The sequence below is a fragment of the Cetorhinus maximus genome, chromosome 5, assembly GCF_964194155.1.
Source record: "Cetorhinus maximus chromosome 5, sCetMax3.hap1.1, whole genome shotgun sequence".
Classification (NCBI taxonomy): Eukaryota; Metazoa; Chordata; class Chondrichthyes; order Lamniformes; family Cetorhinidae; genus Cetorhinus; species Cetorhinus maximus.
In genome coordinates, this window is record NC_135883.1 from 117,138,326 (window position 1) to 117,155,285 (window position 16,960).

At 42.9% G+C, this 16,960-nt stretch overlaps 1 protein-coding gene across 7 annotated transcripts in view; it reads right to left on the reverse strand.

Moving 5' to 3' along the window:
* The window catches only part of LOC144680873 (3',5'-cyclic-AMP phosphodiesterase 7B-like), a 189,668-nt gene that overhangs the window by 28,737 nt on the left and 143,971 nt on the right, over nt 1–16,960 (reverse strand). For all 7 annotated transcript variants that reach the window (XM_078542356.1, XM_078542358.1, XM_078542357.1 and 4 more), the window contains 3 exons: nt 10,187–10,282; nt 5,737–5,837; nt 1,873–2,004 (listed from right to left, as the gene is read on the reverse strand). In XM_078542356.1, coding sequence (XP_078398482.1) covers nt 1,873–2,004; nt 5,737–5,837; nt 10,187–10,282 — 329 coding nt within the window. The remainder of the gene's footprint in view (nt 1–1,872; nt 2,005–5,736; nt 5,838–10,186; nt 10,283–16,960) is intronic.

Here is a 16,960-nt window from a genome sequence, read left to right on the forward strand (position 1 = left end):
CCTGGGATCTCGATGTAATGAGACCCATGAGTCAGGGAGCAAACCTGCTGCCGTGTGAGATTCACCATAGAGAGGAGAACACAACTGAGCATGGTTCTCATCCATAATAAAGGACTGTGCAGTGGTCACTCCTACCCATACTGTCATGGACAGGTGCATCTGTGGCAGGCAGGTTGATCAGGATGAGTTCAAGTATGTTTTTCCCTCTTGTTGGTTCCCTCACCACCTGCTGCAGACTCAGTCTAGCAGCTATGTCCTTTATGACTCGGCCAGCTCGGTCTTCAGTGGTGTTACCGAGCCACTCTTGGTGAGGGACTTACCTCCATCCTACATTCCTGCGCCCTTGCATTCCCTCGCTACCTCCTACCCTTCCCCGGATGGTCGGTCTTCCTTGTCTGGACAACCTCTTCCCCTTCCTGCTGGTCCTCTCTTCTTTGTCCTGCCTCCGTTCCACCCTTCCCCGCTGGTCCTCTCTCCCCTATACAGCCTCTGCTCCAACCTCCCCCGCTGGTCCTCTCTCCCCTATACAGCCTCTGCTCCACCCTTCTCCGCTGATCCTCTTTCCCCTTTCCAGCCTCTGCTCCACCCTTCCTTGCTGGTCCTGCCAGCCATGTTCAGCCTCCGCGCAGCTTGGCCTGCAGAGACCAGATCTCAGTTAAGAGGCTAACATTTGTGGGCGGTCCCCAAGAAGGCCAAAGCAGCGGCTACTCTCTTCAAAGTTGTGGAAGGAGTCAACCTCGCCAAGTGCTCGCCATTTAGATGCAGTCGTAAATGTCAACGTTCTAATTTCTGACTGGCAGGAAGCTTAATTTAGAGGGGGAGCTCAATGCTGGCGAGCCAACCTTTCATTGAACATGCATGATCTGCTAACACATGCAAAAGGACTTCCCAACGTTGCTCTTTGGGAAGCTTGGTCAGAAGTTCCACCTGCCTTTAAGGTCCAGGGAACATTATCACAAAAGTTCATCCCACCTTCGGGAAACTGATTTTTGGCCTCAAACCAAATGAAGGTTCCCCCTCCATCCAAGTTTCTTGTTGCTGGCTGGCCTGGAAAATTCCACCCCATGCTTAAGTCAGGATAGTAGTGTTTATAGATCTATAAATCCTGTCCACAAAATGCATGACAAATCCAGCCTTGCCAATCACCGCATCATCAGTCCACTCTCAATCATCAGCAAAGTGATGGAATATGTGATTGACAATGCCATCACGTGGCAGTTGCTCTGCAATCATTTTCTCAGTGATGCTCAGTTGGGGTTCTGCCAGGGTTACTTGGCTCCAGACCGCATTACAGCCTTGGTCCAAACATAGAAAAAAAGAGCTGAATTCAAGAGGCGAGGTGAGAGTGACTTCCCTTGACATCAAGGCAGCATTTGACCAAGTGCAACACCGTGGAGCCCTAGCATAATTGATGTCAATAGGAATCAGGGGGAAAGCTTTCCACTGGTTGAAGTCAGATCTAGTACAATGAAAGGGCTCGGGCTCTTTGAGGCTAATCATCTCAGCCCCAGGACAATGGTGCAGAGTTCCTCAGGGTAGGGTCCTAGTTGCTTCATCAATGACCTATCCTTCATCTTAAGGTCAGTAGTGGGGATGTTCGCTAATGATTGCACAATGTTCAGTACCGTTCGTGATTCCTCAGATAATTAAACAGTCTGTTCCCACAACCTTCAGGCTTGGGCTGATAAGTAGCGAGTAACATTCATCTCACATGAGAACTTTTACTCCTGGTCTATCTCTTCTTATCCATAACTATGCTAAATCTAACTGAATTATGATCACATCCACCAAAATGCTCTTCCACTGACGTCCCTTTCACCAGCCCTGTACACTATATATAAACTGGTGAAAGAAATTAATTACCATATTTACCTGGTATAAACTGGCTAGATGGTGTTTGGTTTTGATTAGAAAAGGCTGGTTGACTCCTGGATGATCAACATCATGTGCTGCAGCTGCCATCAAACCAAGCATGATATCAAGTGGTGACAAAAACCGGGAAAGCTTTAATAAAAGTAAAATGGGAAAATTATTATAAAATACTTACAAATTGTTTAAACCATTGCTAAATATTATGCCATGGCAGCTATTTATATTCCAACAATAACAGCCCTTGAATATAATCACATGTACAAATATAATGATGAGAGCAACCGAGGATTCCTACAGAGTTGGGTGGATCAATCAATCACTGACGTGAAGTGTACTTTCCAACCTGTATACAGTACCTATATAATACCCTCTTAGTGCCATATGATTGCATACAGGCCTCATTATGCATATTTATCCAATTATACACTTCAACCTAGTTACGTAACTATCTTTCGCTGCACTTGTATAAACAAGAGAAGAATATCAACAATCATCGATAATAATATTTATCAAAACACTGAGATGTTTTGCAGACAGCAGAAAACAATTATTCTGTTCTAGTTACGTGGCTAACCATGGATTCTGTGGCATAACATTACATGAAAGGAAGCGTTTGAGGCAGCTTGTTCGGTTGAGGTGATTAACTTTAATCATTTAAATCCAGTTTTGTGTTTACAAGCCAACACTTTAAAAATGCTGCAATTTTAGACTCCCAGCTTGGAGCTAATCATAGGAATCTTCACTGGGTTAATAAATTGAAAATCAAAGGGCAAACCAAGAGGATACCAAATTAATTGATTTCTGACCATCATGATTTGCAATGTAAAATCATGAACACACCATTAGATCCTAGCCAAGCACCTGGTGTGACTACCAGGATTCACCCTCCCTGGACCAATGGTGCTGACTCCACCAAGGTTCATGAGTCAGGGAGAGGACTGTAAATTTAAATACATCAGTAGGCGTTCATGCCACTTGGGTGCATGTTGGGAAGTGTGTGTGCATGCGCACCTTATACAGTATTGATAAGATCTCTTGAAATTATGCAGCAGAGCACAGATTAAAACTTTGGGTGTAAATCATTTGTCACAAAACCCAAATGTTAGCCTATGCTTGATAAGTGCGAATGGACTATTGTGTATTTACAGTGCTGTATTTATTTCTAACTTTTAACACTTGTTATTTATCAATACAATCTTTGGATTTCAACAATATCCTACCCCTATAACCTGGAAACCTGTAGTTTACTTGCATTTGTCCCTGCACAAGCTCTTTGAAAGAGCTCACCACAGTCTGATTACCCTGGCCTCTCTTCATGCCCTTTAAAATTGCTTTACAAAATAATGCTTTTAACAGTGATAAAAGCTAAGCTTTAGCATGGAGATTTAGGTCATGAACACTGGTGCGACATAAATCTTCTAGGGCTTTATTTTTCATACAGTGAAAAGCCCTGATATGAATAGATCAAAAAGTTCCCTGTTCCTGATTCACTTCTTTTCTTGATATAACTTTACATGAGTGAATGCATCTTCAACAAAATATGAATAAGACCACCTGATGTGTCCTCAATCCCTTTGGAGGCTAGTTGTCTATTTCTAGACAACAGGGGTTACTAGCTAGTGCTATGATTTCCCTCAACTTCAATTAAGTTAAACCAGAAACCAATAAGCATAACTGCAAGAAAGAGCGGGCCAGTAAATGGTAAGCAACATTGTACTAGCACAATAATCAAATTTAGGCATGTTTAAATTAAACTATAAGATTGTTTGTGGAAAAATCATGGAAACAGGTTCGAGCCATTACAATGATCATTACTTTGTTTACATTTTTAACTGGAGTAACTAAAGTAGGTCACTCTTCTCTGAGGTTTACAGTAATAACATGATGAACCTTTTAAATATCCACATAAATATGAGACAAGTATACAAATCGGCATACTACTCTTATCCCCCGCCAACTGAAGATACTGGGTAAGATTTCTTTATCTAGCATTTAGATGATTATTTAATACCCAAAGCACTGTGATTCCTGTCACTGTTTGAAAGTCTTATTTGCACACATGCAAATTGTGCACATATGCAATGAAGATGGTGACATGATCAAAATGGTTTCAGGAGTTTTCAGTATTCTAGAATTTTTTAGTATTCTGCCTTTGCTGCAGCAGGTACCTGAGAAAGAGATCAGCACCAGCTCAATCCACCAATAAAACTCATTTATTACTGCTTCAAAGGCATCTCTTCCTAATAACAGCTACTCGACATTGCACCAAGTTTGTAGTCAGATCTTACTGGATTTAATCAACTCATCCAGCTCATTAGCATACCTCTCAGATTTGAACCTACAGCCAATTCCATCTTTCACACCACAAGCCAAACAAACTCTTGTCCTCTGCAATTCAGCATCTCTTGTAAGCCATTCACCCGCATTTAATTCTCACTTGGCTGCTGACAGTGTGAATATCACTACTGTGCACAAGGAAACATGCCCCTTCTCATAGTGCTTTCTTGTATTGTGAATTTCGTTTCTACACGATAAATCTCGTCCCAATTGAACTTTAGTGCCAGTTTCTTCCTAACAAGGCTGGTATTTCACCCTTCACATGCAAATTGTGCGCAATGATGGGCGACTTTGCATATTGCTTCTTGAATGTGACTGGAACCTTCACACTTCCCACTGGGGATTTTCTCTCCTCCATAACTTCGGAATTCTATTTGTGATTTCTCCAGTTGATGCTGACTTATCTTTTGATGGTATAGTAATTCATGAATGACTGAAACCCCTGTGTCAACCTTCATGTTTACCAGAGCTCCATACAATGTTGCTTGGACTGCAATGCCCTTCAAATTTCTACTGGACATCCTTGCGCTTCGGGTTATATGGTTTCAACTGACTCTCCATTGCCCTGGTGCTGTTCAACAACTGTCTGCAGTGACTGCTGTTTCCTCCAGCCAGCATGTTCATGTTTACATTCTTTTGATGTGCCTTGGCAAGACGACCATTCTTCTCGCAGCTGTAGTACTCTGCTATCACAAATGGACAATTCTGTGCCTAATGGGGCCAGTGTTGGTCTAAGCACCAGTAATAGGACTTTTAGTACACCTGCTACTACTAACTGCTATAGATGGGGTCTTCTGGTTACTCAGTTGCAGCTTATTTATTTCAGCAGATGACTGGCAGTTGTTAACTCTAACTTCTCTCAAGTCATGCTCTGCCACGTCCATGGACAATGCTGTTTGCAAGCTATGTCGAAAGTTAACTTTGGCAATGTCAGCAATTTACTGCGAACGTATTCGCTTTGTAAACCACACTCAAATCTGTCCTGCAATGCTGTCTTTTGAAATTCTCCAAAATTAGAATGGATGGAAAGCTTTTTTAAAACCATGATAAAGTCTCCAATGTCCTCACTGGGCAGTTAGTTCCTGGTTCCAAACCAATAGCTTTCTGCAATCTCCAATGGCTTGGGACTATGGTCCTGCTCAAGTTTACACAAAATATCTAACAGCGGCGTGTCTTCCTGTGTCTTCAGTTCCCCAATTTTCTCTAAATAGAACTTGATAGCTGTGATAAACAGATAAAAGCCTAGATTTTTCACTCAGACAAAATCCTGAATGAAAATATAGCGAGACACAGTTATGCCTAATCGCATGGTCTACCCCCATTGCAGTTTCCAGGGTCAGTCGGTATGGGAAGTGCTCCCTGTAGTGTTGCGGTGTTAATAGATGCAGCCTAAAGCAAACCTGAAGCCCAAAAGAGCTGGAAAGAAATTTGCATTCAGGTCTATGTTTCTCTGCAACTAGCCTTTGTATAAGTTTTTTTAAAAGCCTTTTTTGTTTGTACTATACTGTAAATAAGATACATTCATACCTTTGGTTCTTTTAGATAGCAGTGCATTGCCTGAGTCACATCAGCAGCATGAACAGCATTGTGATATGGGTTTTGGCTGTGATAATCCTCTTGAATCATAACTGGTAGCAAAAAAATTTATACAAGTTAGGTGCAAATTTAACGGCATAAAAGTCTGAAGCAGTAGTTACACAAGCATAAAACTTTCGTGTGTGATTTAAATAGTTATCTGGCAGAATAAAAATGAGTTATGAAACTAGATTGCATAGTATTTTATAAGAGTATAAACCAGTTTTCTTTTGAAATGAGAAGTTAACCTCAGCTTTTTCCCCCAGGGTCATGCAGCAAGTGCAGCTGCATAAACTACTCAAACTTCCCACTAATGCTATTCTGAATCAGCTACTAGATCTTTAAGAGGTGTCACCAGAGGTGACTCTCCGATTTTGCCTTCCTAGGTAGGGAACTGCCTACCTTCTACACTCCATCTAACTGTGGTAACAAGGCTGAGAAGAATCCAGCAGTTCAGGGGATGAACTGACTCCTATCACCAAGTTTTTTGCCTTTTTTAGAGAAGTATAATATATTCAATTACAAATCTACTTGCTCACAGGGAAATAAATGAAAAGCAAAATCAACTCAAGTCACTTTCGTGCAACTCTGAACCACTTATAGAGGAATGTGACCTGACCAATGTAAATAAGTAATAACCTGGTCCAAGAAAAGATGATCTCCAGCACAAAAGAATGTCCAGCCAAAATCAGCAGCACATACTTTGTTTTTCTCCTCAAATGTAAAGCTAACATACAGAGAAGCAAAAAAAAAAGTAAGTTGAATTACTTACCAAATTATAAGTTGGTGTATAGGTTTGTTATTGCCCTACTTGTGTGGTTACACATCAGATGCTGGTATTCCACATTACAGGGCACTGAGGAGTTCTAAATACCTGATGTGTGCAATGCATTATTATGCACCTTAAGGCCTAATAATCTCAATGGGGCTGAAGCACCCCCCAAGCCAAACCTGCCTGCTATGGCCTTTAGCCTGTCTGTCTCTCGTTCCTCTTCTATCCCCTCATGTCCTTTCAAAGTTCATCTTGCCATGAAACTTATCTTCCTGCTCTGTTGACTTTATTCCCACTTAACTAATAGTCATTTGGCAGTACAGAACTTGAGTATTGCTGAAGAAAGAGACATGCTGTCTTGGACTCGGGACCCTGTTTACGTGGTTGTCGATAAGGATGTTTGTCAAATTTGGGCCTAGAGGGGATTCCATGGCAACACCATCAATTTGGGCATCTTTTGTCAGTTTCTACGATGGCATTATACCTAACCTCCTGCCCCTTGCATATTGCTGATACGTAGATGATACTTTTGCTATATTTGAAACTGCAGCTACATGTAAGCATTTCCTTACACATCTTAATGGGCTCCATCCTGTGCTCAAATTCACCTTTGAAATGAAACAGTCAAATGAGCTCACTTTCCTTGATGTGCTAGCTGAGAAATCTGCCAGGGGATTCTCTACTGCTGTCTACCACAAGCCTACCTTCACTGGTCAATACACATGTTGGGGTTCCTATGGTTCCTTGCGCTATAAGATTGCCCTTATCGGCAACTTTGTAAACAGGCCTGAGCCATTTGCTCATTGTGCAAGCTTGACTCCAAAATAGGGCACATCAAAACCATTCTGTCGGATAATGGCGACACTGATCATTGATCACTGTATACCAAGCAAATTCATGAATAGGCCTATGGCCACCATTTTCAGTCCTCAAAAGTGCCCAGTTTACCTCAGATTACACTGGAAGGGTAAAGTGTCTCAAAAATTTGAGCGACAGGTAAAGCTAGCCGTTTCACACTGCTACTATGCAGTAGCAACACGAGTGGTATTTACCACTAACAAGATGCTGCTATCAAGCCAAAAAGATGGTATGAGCAATATGGTACATGAATTTCAGTGCTGGTGTGATGCCAGGGTATGTAGGCCGTACGTCCCAACAACTGGCGGATCGTAATCAAACAGCATGTCCCTTCAACTGTTTGCAACAGGCAAAGTACCGGCCATATCCAACCAGTCCGTGCTTGCAAAACACAATACATAGGGCTGAATTCTCCCATCCTGCTCGTGGCAGGTTTCGTGGCGGGCGGAAGTGGAGAATCCAGCGGCAGGCAAAAAGTCACAAATCCACCATCATAAAAATAGCTTGCAATTCTCCCGACGCTGGGTTGGTTGGCTCTTGCTCTTTGCCTACATTGTCACGAGGACCACGACTGTGCTGTGGTACTTATGCAGGCCTCTATTTTCAGAAACTAGCATTTCAACTGGGTTGGGCTGTGAGGCGAGGGTGGGGCTGATGAACATGAGGGAGGCAATGGGGAGGGAAGGCTGTTCAAATTGTTGTAAAAACCCAACTGGTTCACTAATGTCTTTAAGGGAAGAAAAGCTGCAGCCCTATATGTGACTTCAAGCCCCAATCAATTTGGTTGACAATACAAGGCACTAGTTAGACCACACCTAGAATACTATGAACAATTTTGGTCCCATTATCTAAGGAAAGATATACTGGCATTGGAGGCAGTCCAGAGAAGGTTCACTAGGTCAATCCCGGGTATGGAGGGATTTTCTTATGAGGAGAGGTTGAGTAGGTTGGGCCTGTACTCATTGGAATTTAGAAGAATGAGAGGCGACCTTATTGAAACATATAAGATTCTTAGGGGGCTTGACAGGGTAGGTGCTGAGAGGTTGTTTCCCCTTGTGGGAGAGTCTAGGACCAGAGGGCATAATCTCAGAATAAGGGGGCGCCCATTTAAAACAGAGATGAGGAGGAATTCCTTCTCTCAGAGGGTAGTCAATCTCTGGAATTCTTTACTGCAGAGGGCTGTAGAGGCTAGGTCGTTAAGAACATTGAAGATTGAGATAGACAGATTTTTAATCAGTAAGGGAATCAAAGGTTATGGGGAAAAGGCAGGAAAGTGGAGTTGAGGAATGTCAGATCAGCCATGATCTCGCTAAATGGTGGAGCAGACTTGATGGGCCGAATGGCCTACTTCTGCTCCTACGTCTTATGGTCCCATTATTGGAGAGAGTCCATCATAATGATATATAATTTTAAAGATTTCTATCAGGCCACCAATTAAACTTTTCAATTGAAATGGAAAGAAGCCCCAAGTTCACAAGTCTCTGCTCATAACTGTAACTCCCTATCAATTGTAACATCCTAGTGAATTAACACTGCAACTTTTCCATGGATTTTATGGGAAGAATTTTCCCCCCGTCGGGGGTTAAGTGCAGGAGTGGGCGCGGGCAGGCGCGCCTTTGATAGGCGCCTGCAACTGGGGGCGCGCTGCCATTTTACATGGGCGAGCCAATTAAGGCCCACCCAGCGTGACGTCTGCCAGGAAACGCTATGTACTCCCTGTGCGGGCGGGGGGGGGGATTTCCTCAGCTAAGAGTGCGCTCTTTCGCGTATGTGCGCGAAAGAGCACACTCATCTCCCTGAGGCTAAGTGCTGCCTCAGGGAGATCGGCGCCAAATTCAAAAATGGTAAAGGTGCACAAACAAAATTTCCCTGACATGTCCCCTCATGTGACACTGTCACATGAGTTGGGACATGCCCATCACTTTAAATCAAACATTTATCAAATTTTTAAAAACCCTCATGAAACCTCATCCCTAAGGTTCGACGGGCAGGTCCATTAATTATGTCAATTACTTTTTAAATGGCCTCAATAGGCCGTTGACAGGTTGGCGAGTGCACAGCTGATTTGGCTGCGCCCCCGCCGACCTGAAAATTGAAATGACGCGGGGTGACATGGCGCGTTCCACCCAACGTCATCCTGCGTCATTTTACGCGTTGGCGAGCGGGCCCCGACTCCCACTCGCTGACCTAAAGATCCTGGCCTATATCTTTCTGACAATGGAGTGCTCAGAATTGTATACAATTATCCAACTGCAGCCGAACAAGATCTTGTCCACCTTTACCAACTCCATCCAAGCTTATCTGACAGTATTCTTTACTGGATGGCTCCTCTTAGCTCTGAAAAAAATCTACCCTCATCCATAACACCTCCTGAAAGTCTGGAGAAACACCTTAGAATGGTGCCATTCTGCCTGTACATCGTGCTTCTGCCATTTTAAAAAAAACTTAGAGTCAGTTCTCAGGTAGTGGCGCAAAATGTGCGGTATTGATTGTTATACATAATGCCTGATATTTAATTCCATTGACTGCAATAGAAATAAGTATTCACCAATAATTCAGTTAAAGGAGATGGCCTCACTTTATAGCACAAAGCCAGCAATATATACACCTACAGCACTTAAGGAACAATGTTCCTAGTGCCTTTGTGTGTACTGCATTATCATCCTTGTGATATTTATTTTTAGAAAAAAATACATCAACAGTTTTTCAGCAATAATATTAGGCTCACTACATATAATATATGTAACACTTCCAAATATTTATTTGACTTACCTAAAAATCTGTGCAATTTTACCATATCCAACTGGAAGTGATGAATGAGACCATGGAGATTAAACAGGTGACATAACAGGGTGACAAGACTATTCCCTGAAATAAAGGAAGAGCTCATTAGTAATTAATTAACATTGACAAAATTTTAGGACTAACATTTAATAAAACAATAAATTATAGGGTCATCCTATATTATAAGGATCACGTTGCTACACAAAATTTCTCCTGGATAAGGAGTGTCCTAGGCCCAACCATCTTCAGCCGCTTCATCAATGACCTTCCTTCCATCATAAGGTCAGAAGTGGGGATGTTCGCTGATGATCGCACAATGTTCAGCACCATTTGCGACTCCTCCGACACTGAAACAGTCCATGTCCAAATGCAACAAGACCTGGACAATATCCAGGCTTGGGCTGACAAGTGGCAAGTAACATTCGCGCCACACATGTGTCAGGCAATGACCATCTCCAACAAGAGAGAATCTAACCATTGCCCCTTGATATTCAATGGTATTACCATCACTGAATCCCCCACTATCAACATCCTGGGGGTTACCATTGACCAGAAACTGAGCTGGACTAGCCATATAAACACTGTGGCTACAACAGCAGGTCAGAGGCTAGGAATCCTGCGGTGAGTAACTCACCTCTTGACTCCCCAAAGCCTGTCCACCAACTACAAGGCACAAGTCAGGAATATGATGGAATACTCTCCACTTGCCTGGATGAGTGCAGCTCCAACAACATTCAAGAAGCTTGACACCATCCAGGACAAAGTAGCCCGCTTGACTGACATCTCATCCACAAACATTCACTCCTTCCACCGCTGATGCACAGTGGCAGCAGTGTGTACCATCTACAAGATGCACTGCAGAAACACAACAAGGGTCCTTAGGCAGCACCTTCCAAACCCCTGACTGCTACCATCTAGAAGGACAAGGGCAGCAGACGCATGGGAACACCACCGCCTGGAAGTTCCCCTCCAAGCCACTCACCACCCTGACTTGGAAATATATCGCCGTTCCTTCACTGTCGCTGGGTCAAAATCCTGGAACTCCCTTCCTAACAGCGCTGTGAGTGTACCTACACTGTTGCGGTTCAAGAAGGCAGCTCACCACCAACTTCTCAAGAGCAACTAGGGATGGGCAATAAATGCTGTCCTAGCCAGTGACGGCCACATCCCATAACTAAATTTTTAAAAATGTGGGTTTGGCGTTTCAATTTTGTTGATGGTGGAAAGAAGAATATAAACTCGAACAGTCTGGAAGAAAAGTAAGATTTTCTCAGTCAGCATCTTCTGTACAATAAGATTATTCTAATAGTTTGCCCATACAAAGAATTCAAAATTATTGCTGTTTTATGATGTTTTCTCCTTTCCTCTTTTGTTCTGGATAAGTAATGTCTCCCTGAAGCAGAGACCAATCATTTTCCCCATTGCTGCAATTGGTATTTCCAACTGTGTGTGCATGTCAAAGTTTTAATTCTTCTTGTGCTATTTCTCATTTTAGTTCATCAACGGCTCCTAAGATCCTAATGTCTGATTGTCCGAATGTCCTGTTTCTGTGTTGTATAATTCCATATACTTCTATGTAGAATGCATTCCCTTTCAGTTGTTTTTTTTAGGCTATTCTTCCTTTTATGTACATTGCCCAGTCTTGTTAAATCTGGGTTTCAAATTTTACAAAAAGTAAAAATACGGGCATTATTATTCACCATCAAAAAGCATTACAAAAGCTTAGATGCTTATCCCAAAACATCTCTCAACATAAAATATATTCTCTCATCCCTGTTTTTGTTCTAACAAAACTAAATTGCACCCTTTCCATGGTTCCAATATTCTTTTAGGGTGCTCAAAACTGTGCACAACATTTCAACTGCAAACTAACCAATGTCTTTTACAGATTCATCATCACCCCTATTTCAGAATCCCATTTGCCCTGTCAATAGTTATTTCCACATGCAATCAACATTTAAATATTTGTGTACTATTACTCATATGTTTTTATGTTCCTCTATTCTATTTGATACATAGGGTGTATTTATGTTCTCTGGTTTTGAAATTCGAAAAGGCCCAAGAGTGGGGACGCGGGTCACAATGTGCGATCGACCCACGTCCATTGTCTCTGACGCAGGCAGCATGCAAATTTCGTGTTGCCTGCTCAGCTACATGATTGAAGCGTGCAGTGTTAGCTGTTGGTTTTTACACGTAAGCTAATAAAACCCAGCTCTACTTCATCACCACCACTCTCGATTCCTCCACTGTTGCTAAATTATCAGGCTGCTTGTCTGACATCCAGTACTGGATGAGCAGAAATTTCTTCCAATTATGGGAAGAGTGAAGCCTTTGTTTTTGGTCCATGCTCCAAACACCATTCCCCAGCTACCGATTCTATCTCCCTGGCAGCAGCCTTGAGATTAAGCCAGTCTGTTTGCAACCTTGTAATTACATTTGATGCTGAGGTAAGCTTATGTTTGCGACATTACTAAGACCACCTAGTTCCACCTTCTAAACATCGCCCAACTTCATCTCTATCTCAGCTCATCTGCTGCTGAAACTTCATCCGTGCCTTCGTTACCTCTATACCTGACTATTCCAATGCACTCCTGGCTGGTCTCCCACATTCTACCCTGCACTGGAGAGGGTGTAGAGGAGATTGACCAGGATGCTGCCTGGGCTGGAGGGTCAGAGCTATGAGGAAAGATTGGATAGGCTAGGGTTGTTTTCCTTGGAGCAGCGAAGGTTGAAAGGGGATCTGATAGAGGTGTATAAGATTATGAGGGGCATAGATATGGTGGATAGGAAGGCACTTTTTCCATTAGTAGAGGGGTCAAAAACCAGGGGGCATAGATTTAAGGTAAGAGGTAGAAGACTAAGAGGGCAGTTGAGGAGAAATTTTCTCACCCAGAGGGTGGTGGGAGTGTGGAACTCACTGCCTTGAAAGGGTGGTTGAGTCAGAAACTCTCGTAACATTTAAGAAGTATTTAGATATTCACTTGCATTGTCATAGCCTCCAGGGCTATGGGCCAAGTGCTGGAAAATGGGATTAGTGTAGTCAGATCTTTGACTGCCAAGGACACGATGGGCCGAATGACCTCCTTCTATGCTGTAAACGTCTATGAGTCTATAAACTTGAGGCCATGCAAAACTCTTCTGCTCGTGTCTTAAGTTGCATCAAGTGCTGTTTCCCTATCACCCCTCTGTTTGCTGACCTATATTGGCTCCTGGTCAAGCAACATCTTGATTTTAAAATTCTCATAGTATTTTGCAAATCCCTGCATGGCCTCACCCCTCCCTATCTCTATAATCTCCTCCAGCCCCACAACCCTTTGAGATATCTGCACTCCTATAATTCTGGCCTCTTGTGCATCCCTGATTTTAACTGCTTCATTGTTGGTGGGCGGGTCTTCAATTGCCTCGGCCCCAAGCTCTGGAATACCTTCCCTAAACCTCTCCACCTTGTTTTCCTCCTTTACGACACTCCTTAAAACCTACCCCTTTTTTCAAGCTTTTGGTGAACTGACCTATTACTTTGTGTCATCTTTTGTTTTATAATGCTTCTGTGAAGCACCTTGGGATGTTTTACTGTGTTAAAGGCCCTATAAAAATTTAAGTTGTTGCACTGTAGGAGCGCAAGGATGGGAAAAAGCACACAGAAGGCAGGCAGCAAGAGAATGCACAAGGGTGATTGGCTAATATTTGTATGGAATATTGGATTGCTGGATTGATAAAGTTGGTTTGGAATGTTTGTTTTGTGGTCGTTTTTACTTCAGCATTGTGCCAGTGAGGTGTGGGACTGCTGTTAAATGGAGAAGTGGGGTTGCATTCACTGGTACCGCTGTCATTTGAGCTGCTCACAGATAGCCCAGTTGGAAAGGGGCTGTGTTGGTTGCCTCCTCCTTTCCTCCTGATCACCACATATGGTGGCAAGGGCTATGTCCTCATGATAGCATGGCTGATGGCACGCTACAGCAAACCATGATGAACTGTGACACATGCTCGGAACAGTACTGCAGGGCTCCTCTGGAACTGTCCAGGCAGCAGAAGCTGACCACCTGTCAGCCTCCATTATATGCATGCTGCCCACGAGCGTTTGGGTTGCGCACTGGAGTCCTGAGCCAGGCAGTCAACAGATTGTCCTTGTTACCCTGTGGCCACCTTCTGCTTTCTCAGGGTAGTTCAAATGCTAATGGACTACTGTGGTACAAAGGAATCATAATTGCTGCCAGGATACTGGGCATTGATCTGCATGATGAGCTGAGCATGGGTACTCCCTGCAGCCTGTAACGCACCTCTACCTACCAAATATCCACATAGCCTTAAGTTACTTTTTCCTACTTCAGCAAAAGGTAGAAAAAACATTTTGCTAGACCATGGCTTAGGCTCTATGTTGGACTTCTTAACAATAAACACGACAAGTTAAATTAAACAGCAGTAAATTAAAGTCACTGTGGCCTTGAACTTCTTTGCTTCTGACTCCTTCCAAATGTCACAAACAAAATTTGTGAGTTCCATTTTACTGCCCATGATCAGAATGTTGGTAAGTAAAAGGTGTATCTTTTCTTACCCTAGAGCGAGAATCTCAATTTAAAAAATTCAGCTTTTGTCGAGTTTTAAAATAAAAGTTTAATTATTATCACACACTTGCCCTGAATTTTAAAATGCAACATCTCACTCACTCATCTCACACGCACAACGGTTAGATACAGATGAACAATACGGTTGCAACTTATAATTATCTCAATCTCTTTTGTTCCAGGCCTGTAGTTTCTTCGATGAAGGTGATGCTTTATAGTTGAAGTGAAAGTTTGGTCAAGCGGAGGATTCTGAGTAAGCTGAGAGGTTTATTGTGGTCAGATTTTCAGGTGGTTTGCTCTCAGGTGAACTCAAAGTTGGAACAGGTTGGGAGGAGTCCTCCCACTTTCAAGGTATTGCTCTTTATTACCCTGACTGCTTGGATGACATGAGGCTGGTTTGATGGCTTTCAGTGGAATTCTGTCTCTGTCTGCAAGCACCTTCTTCTAGTTTAAAAGCAGACAACCAAAATGGTTTCCACAGCGTGTGACTTCCACAAGTTCAAAGTCCTTTTTTCAAACAAAACATATCTGTTTATTCCAACCATGTGTTGTTGTTTGACACCTTGAGAGTTTGAACAGCCAATGGCCAGAATCTTCGGGTTGGCGAGCAGGGGCAGACCCCACTCACCGATGCGTAAAAAGAAGCGCGGTGACGTCGGCCGTGCGTCCCAATGTCACCACGCATCATTCCGATCCTCAGTTCAGCAGGCACGCAGCGGAGTCGGCTGCGCGCCCGCCAAACTGTCAAAGGCCCATTAAAGCCATTTAAAAACTAATTAAAGTGATTAACTGAGCTGTCTGTCCAACCTTAAGGTTGGCAGGCAGGCGAAGAGCCCAGGCTGCCTTCGCATTTATCATGAAACCTCATCCACGGACGGGATGAGGTTTCATGAAGTGTTTATAAATTGAATGAAAGTTTTTATTAAAGTTCATTGACATGTCCCAGCTTATGTTACACTGTCATATGAGGGGACATGTCTTAAAAATTTTTTTTTCTTTATTAAAATTTGTACAAATCAAACTAACCTCCCTGAGGTAGCTCTGTGCCTCAGGGAGATTTCTGTGCTCTTTCGCGTGGCAGGCTCCGACTCAGCCTACTGCCCCTGTCCGCACAGGGAGCGCTCCATTGGCCCTTAATAGGCCCGCCCACATAAAATGGTGGCGCGCAGCCAATCACGAGCGGCGATCGGCTGTACGCCTGCCCGGGCCCTCCCAATGCCCTCCGACCGGGAGAAAATTCTCTCCAATGTCTTTGTGTTTGAATGACCCATTGAATTTGAAATTACCCTTTTGAATTAGTTTCAGAAAGGGAATTTATACAACAGCAGTCTGGAATGTTCCGTTTGTTTCCGAGACATTGGAGTGGTTTCAATCAACAAAAGAAATCAGGTGTCCCTCGGGCAGCCATATTTTGCAATATTTTGTTCAGTTTTAAAAAATATAAATTATTGATTGAAAATCCATTAAGTAATGGAACAGGGCACACAAGGATCAGCAGTAGATCCTTGAGGCATTTCAAAAGCTACACACTACTGCATCTTGCTGGTCACTGTTGCCCTTTTTGCCAAAGCTGGACAGAACATTTTTTTTAATAGGCACGGCCTCAGAGGGACTGTGGCATTGGGTTTTGCCTCCGTTGGCGCTAACATTTTCTTTTACAAGTCTGGAGTTTCATTCCTTCAGATTTTAATTATTGTAGGAGTTTTTTTATATTCTCTCTTATTCCTATCTTTCCCTCTTTTTATTTTGTTTTCCGTACATGATTTGGCATTAAATTAACTGTTTTAGCATAGACTGCCTGCGTGTCACATTAAGAGCTCTTCTCTCTGATTAGTTAAAATGATACACAGTTGCTTGCCCTGTTCAATCAGGTTCTAGAAGGAGGTGAAGGTGTCTCACCAAAATGGATTTCTAATTACTGCAGGTTCTAGTGCAAAAGCCCACAGAAACAGTAAGTGTAATGAATGGCTGGCACAGTTTGTTCATCGCTGACCGAAAATTCTGGATCATTATGTCATTTACATCAAAGGCATTTAATTATGTGCCAAAACATGTTATTGTAGACATACACAGATCATTGGTAAGGTCATATTTGGAATACTGTGTGCAACTTTAGACAGCCTAACCTTCAAAAAGTACACAGATGTGTTGTAGATTGTTCAGAGAAGTGTGTGAAGGATGATTCCAGACCTTATGTTTA